The sequence below is a fragment of the Sesamum indicum genome, unplaced genomic scaffold, assembly GCF_000512975.1.
Source record: "Sesamum indicum cultivar Zhongzhi No. 13 unplaced genomic scaffold, S_indicum_v1.0 scaffold00120, whole genome shotgun sequence".
Lineage (NCBI taxonomy): Eukaryota > Viridiplantae > Streptophyta > Magnoliopsida > Lamiales > Pedaliaceae > Sesamum > Sesamum indicum.
This window is the reverse complement of record NW_011628049.1, coordinates 220,204-228,977: the sequence shown is the minus strand read 5'-3', so window position 1 is coordinate 228,977 and position 8,774 is coordinate 220,204. Positions and strand designations below refer to the sequence as shown.

At 36.3% G+C, this 8,774-nt stretch overlaps 1 protein-coding gene across 1 annotated transcript; it reads left to right on the top strand.

The window, feature by feature from the left end:
• On the top strand, positions 1-4,243 carry LOC105179029 (systemin receptor SR160-like). The gene has a single exon (XM_011102612.2). The coding sequence runs from the start codon at positions 425-427 to the stop codon at positions 4,034-4,036; it is 3,612 nt and encodes a 1,203-aa protein (XP_011100914.1). The 5' UTR covers positions 1-424; the 3' UTR covers positions 4,037-4,243.
• Positions 4,244-8,774: the final 4,531 nt, after the last annotated feature.

The window sequence follows — 8,774 nt, the reverse complement described above, 5'->3', positions numbered from 1 at the left end:
AAGAAGAACAACAACAAACCATTATGTATAGAGAGAGAGAGAGAGATCATCCATGAGCACCACCTATACATATAGAGAGAGAAAGTTAGAGGGGTGACTGAATTGGATCATCATCATATAGAAATAGTATTGTGTCACATGCCATGTGACCAGATCACCACCTCTCTCTCTCTCTCTCTCTCTCACAAGAAACAAGAAACAACTGATAATTCAATATATATACCCATCTTACCATCCTTACACTGTCTTTTGACTCCCTCAGTTTTCGCCCCCACCCCCCTCTCTCTAAACCACCAATCCTCTTCATTTGTATCTACATTGCATCTCTCTCTCTCTCTCTCTCTCAAATGGAAGGAGCAGCAAAAGAGAGCAGCTGAATGCCTAGAGAGAGACCAAACCCCATAAAAGTCCAGTCTTTTTGAAGATGAAAGCCGATAACAATCTCTTCCATCATCCCTTGTACTACTCCTCTCACCCTCTGCGTTTCTTCATATTCATCTTCTTGCTTTCTCTTTCATCTCCCCCCTCCTCCGCCAATGGCCTACTCGGAGACGCTCAGCAGCTGCTTTCTTTCAAGAACTCACTCCCCTACCCCGACCACCTCCCCAACTGGCAGCCCACCATTTCTCCCTGCAATTTCCACGGCGTTTCTTGCAACAACAACTCCAGAGTTTCCTCCATTGACCTCTCCAACTATCGCCTCGACGCAGACTTCTCCAAAGTTGCCAGCTTTTTGCTTTCTCTCCAGAACTTAGAATCCCTTGTGCTGAAAAACGCTAATATCTCCAGTGCGATATCTTCTGCTCCCAGATTCTCCTGCAGCGGTTTCTTGAATTCGTTGGATCTAGCTGAAAATGCGATTTCAGGGCCCGTAACTGATATTTCAGCGCTTGGAGCTTGTCCTGCTTTGGTTTCTCTCAATCTTTCCAGGAATTTGATGGACCCTTCTGTCAAAGAAGTCGCTAAGGGCTCTGGGCTGTCGTCCTTGCATGTTCTTGATGTTTCCTACAATAAAATCTCAGGTGAAAACGTGGTTTCTTGGCTTTTGTCCGGTGATGAGTTTTCTGAGCTGCAGCAGTTGTCCTTGAAAGGTAATAAAGTGGGAGGAAGCGTGCCTGAGTTGAACTTGAAGAATTTGATGTATTTGGATCTTTCCCTCAACAATTTCTCTACTAAATTTCCAACTTTTGGTGACTGCTCCAATTTGCAATACCTGGATTTATCTTCCAATAAATTCTTTGGTGATGTTGGGGACTCACTCTCCACATGTCTGAAGCTGAGTTTCCTAAACCTCACCAGCAACAAGCTCACAGGCCCAGTTCCAAAGCTGCCAAGTGGGAGCATACAGTTTCTGTACCTCCAAGAAAATTACTTCCAGAGTATTTTCCCAGCAAATATATCAGATTTATGCACAACTCTTGTGGAGTTGGATCTTTCTTTCAACAATTTGACCGGCAATTTGCCTCAAGAACTTGCTTCATGCACTGTTTTGGAGGTTCTTGATGTATCTGGCAATAGTTTCTCCGGTGAGTTACCTATTGACACACTCTTGAATTTGAGCAATTTGAAGACTTTGTTGATGTCTTTCAATGGTTTTCTGGGTGGTTTGCCTGATTCTTTGTCAAAGTTGGTAAATTTGGAGACTTTAGATGTGAGTTCCAACAATATTTCTGGTTCAATTCCTTCTGGGCTTTGTAAAGACCCTAAGAACAGCTTGAAGGTGTTGTACCTTCAGAACAATATCTTCACTGGTCTAATACCTGAAAGTCTGAGTAATTGTTCACATTTGGAATCACTTGATCTCAGTTTCAATTATTTGACTGGGGCTATCCCGACTAGCTTGGGAAGCTTGCCAAAGCTGAGGGATGTGATCATGTGGTTGAATCAACTCCATGGAGAAATCCCACAGGAGTTTATGTACTTGAAGAGTTTGGAGAACTTGATTCTTGATTTCAATGACATAACGGGGTCAATACCGGCTAGTCTTAGCAACTGCACTAATCTGAACTGGATTTCATTGTCGAATAACGAGTTGATTGGGGAGATACCGGCTTCTTTGGGCCATTTGGCTAATCTCGCAATTCTGAAGCTCGGGAACAACTCGTTATCTGGCAGTATTCCAGGAGAGTTAGGGGATTGCCGGAGCTTGATTTGGTTGGATCTCAATAGTAATTTCTTTACGGGAACAATCCCGCCGGCCCTGTTCAAGCAGTCGGGCAATATTGCGGTGGCATTGCTCACAGGAAAGAGTTACGTGTATATCAAGAATGACGGGAGCAAGCAGTGCCATGGAGCTGGGAATTTGCTTGAGTTTGGAGGCATTAGACGGGAACAGCTGGACAGAATTTCGAATAGGCATCCTTGCAACTTCACCAGAGTTTACAGAGGGACCATTCAACCGACGTTCAATCACAATGGGTCAATGATTTTTCTTGACCTTTCTCACAATAAGTTGGATGGTAGTATTCCAAAGGAGCTTGGGTCCATGTACTACTTGTCCATACTCAATTTGGGGCACAACGATCTCTCCGGTCCAATTCCACAAGAACTTGGGAGCTTGAAAAATGTCGCGATTCTTGACTTGTCCTACAACAGGCTGAATGGTACGATTCCACAGTCGTTGACTAGCTTAACGTTGCTCGGGGATATTGATATTTCAAACAACAATCTCTCAGGAATGATCCCTGAATCAGCACCATTTGACACGTTTCCTGATTATAGATTTCAGAATAATTCCGGTCTCTGCGGATACCCTCTTCCGCCTTGTGGGTCGGGATTAAATGCAGGAAGCAACCAGCATCCGAGGTCTAACCGGAGACAAGCGTCCCTTGCTGGAAGTGTGGCGATGGGATTGCTGTTTTCCCTGTTCTGCATTTTCGGTTTGATTATCGTTGCTGTGGAAACAAAGAAGAGGAGGAAGAAGAAAGAAGCTGCTCTCGAGGCCTACATGGAGAACCACTCCAACTCGGCGACGGCCCACAGCGTATGGAAACTTAGCGCTCGTGATGCGTTAAGCATTAACCTTGCAACTTTTGAAAAACCCCTCAGGAAGCTCACATTTGCCGATCTTCTTGAAGCCACGAACGGGTTCCATAATGATAGCCTTATAGGATCCGGTGGCTTTGGGGACGTGTACAAAGCACAGTTGAAGGATGGAAGCGTCGTGGCAATCAAGAAACTAATACACATCAGTGGCCAGGGAGACCGAGAATTCACAGCTGAAATGGAGACTATAGGGAAGATTAAGCATCGGAACTTAGTTCCGTTGTTGGGCTATTGCAAGGTGGGCGAAGAACGACTCTTGGTCTACGAGTACATGAAGTATGGAAGTCTAGAAGATGTTCTCCACGACAGGAAGAAAACCGGGATCAAGCTAAATTGGAACGCCAGGAGGAAAATCGCCATTGGAGCAGCTAGAGGATTGGCTTTTCTACATCATAATTGCATTCCACATATCATCCACAGGGACATGAAATCAAGCAACGTCTTGCTTGATGAGAACTTGGAGGCTAGAGTTTCCGATTTTGGAATGGCAAGGCTAATGAGCGCAATGGATACTCATCTAAGTGTCAGCACATTGGCAGGAACTCCTGGATATGTCCCGCCTGAATACTACCAGAGCTTTAGATGTTCCACGAAAGGCGATGTCTATAGCTATGGGGTAGTCTTGCTCGAGCTGCTCACAGGGAGGCAGCCAACGGATTCAGCTGATTTTGGTGACAACAACCTTGTGGGGTGGGTGAAAATGCACGCGAAGATGAGAGTAAGTGACGTATTCGATCCAGAGCTAATGAAAGAAGATCCGAGCTTGGAGATAGAGCTTTTACAACACTTGAAAGTTGCGTGCGCCTGCTTAGACGACCGGCCTTGGAAGCGTCCCAAGATGATTCAAGTAATGGCAATGTTCAAAGAGATTCAGGCCGGATCCGGGCTCGACTCGGCCTCCTCGATCACCATGGATGATGACTGTTTCACCTCGGTGGAAGGAGTGGAAATGAGCATAAAGGAAGGCAATGAGCTGAGCAAACACTTGTGATGAAACAAGTATCAGCATTCTATGCTGATGATTCAAATTTTCCCACTCAAGGACGTTACCATTTTGAAAACCTTGGAACTAGTACATGAAAAGCTGTCGTATTTATCCTAGTAGTCCCTCAAAACAAAAGTCTTGTTACCATAGATGTAAAAGGTTGTCTTGTAACATTGTTGTACATATATAGTTTGAGTTTGTTATGCTCTCTTACTCTGGAACAGAACCCACTAGATTTTGATATATGCATACAAGTGATGAGACATAAAAATGTGTGTGGGAGTTGTAGGGCATACTCATCATGTTTCCCAACTTTGATGTCTGAATTTGTGTGTAGCAGCTCTATCATTATCCAATAATTCTAAAACCTTCCCAACAATCCATCTTCACTCACAATTAATTCTAAAATCATTTATCACCTACTTCTCACGGTATTCAAGATTGTACACAAACCAAATTCCTTCAAACTCATCCTGAAAACACATACCATACATGTAGCCTAGTTTGGCAAACAACCATCATAGCAAAGATGCCACATACGCTTTTCTTAGGAAATATATATATACATTGTTGTCATTATTTTATTTCACACTTTACTTATTTTAAGATTGTAATGTACATAAGTGGTCCTAAAATATTTACTTATTTATTTATGTGTGTGTGTGTGTGTGTGCGTGCGCATGCTCACGTGCACGTGGACGTTTATTCTTTTCTTGCTTCAGCAACACCATCCATTCCACCAAAGTGCTCCTAATATTTTACCTTAAGGACGTTTGGTTTGGTTCCATAAAAGGAAAAATGAAAGTGAAGGGAAGAGCATGGCTTCAATTTAAATTATTCTTTTTTCTCAAAACTTGTAAATGAATATTTTTGTTTTTTTCAATTATTAGTATAATAGAAAGAATTAATGGTAGAAAATATTTGTAATTTTATCATATTATAATTTTCTTATTTATAAGTAGTGCCATAGATAAAAATAAGGATGCATTACGATGGGTTCTCTTGAAATTTGACATAATTACAAATATCTATTTGTTATTAATTTGAGAAATTATCAGTATACTCCTAATTTTCACGATTGTCCAACAATTTGCGCAATCCGCTAGTCTCCATTAGATTTTTATTTATTCTTTCTGTGAATTAACCAAAATACTCTTGTAAATTATAAATTATAATTTGTAATTATGCCAAATTTTATATAAGCTCGTTGTAATTTCACTATAAATAAAAGTAAAGGTGTCTTTGCATGTCTTTTTTGTCAAATTATTTAACTATGCATTCTTATATATTTTCTTTTTCTTTTTTTACACGAACCAAACGAATCCTAAACATTACGCAACTCAAACCCCAATCAAAATTCTGGGAGAGGATAATCCAAATTAAAAGGCCAAATTTAGTTAATTATATAAGAAGTGTTCGAAACTCAAATGTCAAGATTTCATCAGAATAATTCTATTGAAGAACAAGAAAGACATTTCAATAAAGGAAGTAGGAATGGTCAACCCGAACCTGCCCCGATTAGGGCGGGTTTTACAATCTTATATGGGTCTCAGGATAGATTTGGATTTAGTGGTTCTTGATAAGAGTCTGAATTTGTCAATCATTGCTCCTCGACAAGAGTCTAAACTTTTAATAATGCTCCTAGATATGAGGTTAAACTATCTAAATTCTTAAACTGAATTTTCGTCAAGCACTCCTTGATACGATTATAATCTATCTATCAAATTCAAATGCAAGAAAAGACTTCTTGATACGACTATAAATTATCTATCAAATTTAAATGTAAGTAAAGACTTCTTGATACGAGTATAAACTATCTATCAAATTCAAATTCAGATAAAGAGTTGAAAACTCCACGATATGAGCATAGACTATCTATCAAGTTCAAATGAAGACTCCCTGATATAAGTATAAACTATCCACAAATTCAAATTTAAAACTCCTTCATATGAGTATAAACTATTTATCAAGTCCAAATGAAGAGATGAGAGGTAGAAATTGTCTCACTGGTGTGACAGAAATTTGTGTTACACAAATTTCGTGTTTTTGAATTTATTGAAACAAAAAAAATATTATAAATAATTTTTAAATATAATTATACTTTTTGTGTGTACAAAATTTCTACTTAAAACATCTGATTCTTTACTTCATGAATGCGATCTTTGATTTTTGACGACTTTGGAGGTGGAGCTTCATGCTTTGATCTCCTCCGATGTTGACTTGCGTATCTAATAACGTTAATTGGATGGTCTTTTGGCTTATTTCTCAATTAATTACTATAGAATTGGAGAACTTGACTTGAACTTGAATATCTCTTCATGGATTTTACACTTTGATCTTTCACCAAGATGGACTTGTGTCTTTACAACGTTAATTCGCTGATCGTTTGACTTCTTCACAAATCAAATGTTGACTTTGGATGGTGTCTACCACGAACGCCTTGATTTTTTCTTTGAACGTTGTGGATCTTCCTTAATTTGCGCTTGAGAGGATTTTGAAACTTTTTTAGCGTTCTTTTGAATCTTTCTTCGATTGTCTTTTCAGTTCTGTCTTGAATAATCTCTTGACTCATCTTCACTTGTGTCTTGTCTTGTGCCTTGAATTGTGTGCCCAATTGTTGATAAAATACCCCTATTTATAGTTGTAGAATGTAAGACTTTACCATATTTACTTGATGTCGTGGCGTGATATGATTGATCATTTATGATTTGTTTCTTTAATCACAAAATGTGATACAAAGTTACCAAATTATTGATATTTGCTTCCTTTGTTGGCAAGAAAAGATTTAAATTGCCTTGAATACTTCAATTTTCATACATGGCAATATTTAATTTTATCCATCAATCAATATTATTTTATAAAAAATATAAAATTGATGAAAAAATATATTGCACGTGTCAATATACAGGTTTTCGATTTTAGTGGTTTGGAACTGGATATGGCTCTAACCCGCCCCATTTAATTTTTTTGTATAATTTATGTATGTTTATATAAAATATATTTCTATATATACAAAAATATGTATAATTTACTTACATAATACATAAATTTAATATTTTTATAAATTAAAATAATAACATAAAATAGTTTATAAATACTTTAGTATTCATATAAGTAACACATATTCTAATTTTTTAATATTTTAATGCCCATGCACATATGCATTGATAAAAAAATATATTTCCATTTCAATAATATTATTGTTTCATATTTGTAGAGTTATGATAGTATTATTTTTTATGAAATATATTTTCTAATATTTTAAAAATATTAATCGGATCCACTATGTCCGAGGTCTGGATTCAAATTTTTCTTGGCAGAATAGTTCCTAGATTTTGACAAATCCATCCCAAACCCGTGCTATTCCTAGAAGGGAGATGGAAGAAAGATCACATACACTACAAGAAAAATAACATTTAACCATAGTTTATTATCATGGTTAATAATAAATACTAATAGCAAATAATTACTGACCACGGCCACACAATCGTTGTTGGTCGTAACTTTTGTTAAGGTGGCCAAAACATTTGGTATGATAAATATTTTTACTATGAATCTTGAATGTGTCAAATAATTTTTTCATAATAGAAAGACTATTTTCTTTTATATTAATTTTATTTAATTATAATTAATAATAATTATTTATCATAATTTTTAACCATAAATATTAATATTGTAACGAATATAATACGAGACTTTCATAATCTAACATAGTGGTTGACATTGTCATATCATGGTTGCGGAAAATATCATATCTTTTTTCAAAAATAAAACATATGAAAGTATAGGAGTGAGTCTATAAAGCAATTTAAATTATTGAGATAATTATATTCATACTCTAATCTATAGTTTATTTATATAAAGTATCTTTATTTTTTACATAATTATAAAAATTGTCCCTAACAGTAAAAAATATGGTAGTTTGTATAAAGATGCTAACGTCTTTAGGGGATTGGTATGTAATTTTTTTTAAAAAATAATTTATGTAAATAATAATAATATTTTAATAAATATATGCATAATAATTTAAATAGATTATAAATTAAAAAGTGTAAATACGATTATTCTTAAATTATGTGAGGAGCAAATTATGTGATTGTGCAATGAGAGAGAGAGAGAGGGAGAGGTGAGGGCAATTGGACAAAGATAACTGTATGTGATGTGTGTGTGTGTGACAGACACATAAGGAACACGCGCGGATGGGCAGCACGTGGGCCATTGTATTGTCTGAGGGGCTACCCTACAAACTCACCCTCCCTGTTACCTGCTGTCGCTTTATGATTCCTCCATTTCAATTTCCCCCCAAACACAAATATCCCTCACTCAATTTTAATAATGGAGTAAGTTATCCATAATTATACTTTTCTTCTTCAAGATTTAATATTATTATACTTAAATTTTTATAGTTTAAAAAAATTATATTAAATATTTTTAAAGTTTGCTTTCATCTAATAAATTCTTTCATTAGTCAAAATTAACGTTACACTCAATTGACTTATTACAGGTGATGTAATTTTTTTCGGATTAAACTACTCTTATAACAGTAGATATACCTCATCACATGTATTAATGCATGAAAATGTATGAGGATAATTTGATCATAAAAAAATTTATTTGACATGCAATAAATAAATCGAGAGCAAATATAGATTATTATTTTTTTGTTAAATATCAGCAATTTTGATAAATTTTAATTAATAAAGAGACTTATTTGTTAAACGAAACAAACATCAAAGGTATTAGA

Bases quoted from the DNA above. Each gene is read 5' to 3' on its own strand.
- LOC105179029 (XM_011102612.2), top strand. From the start codon at position 425: ATGAAAGCCGATAACAATCTCTTCCATCATCCCTTGTACTACTCCTCT.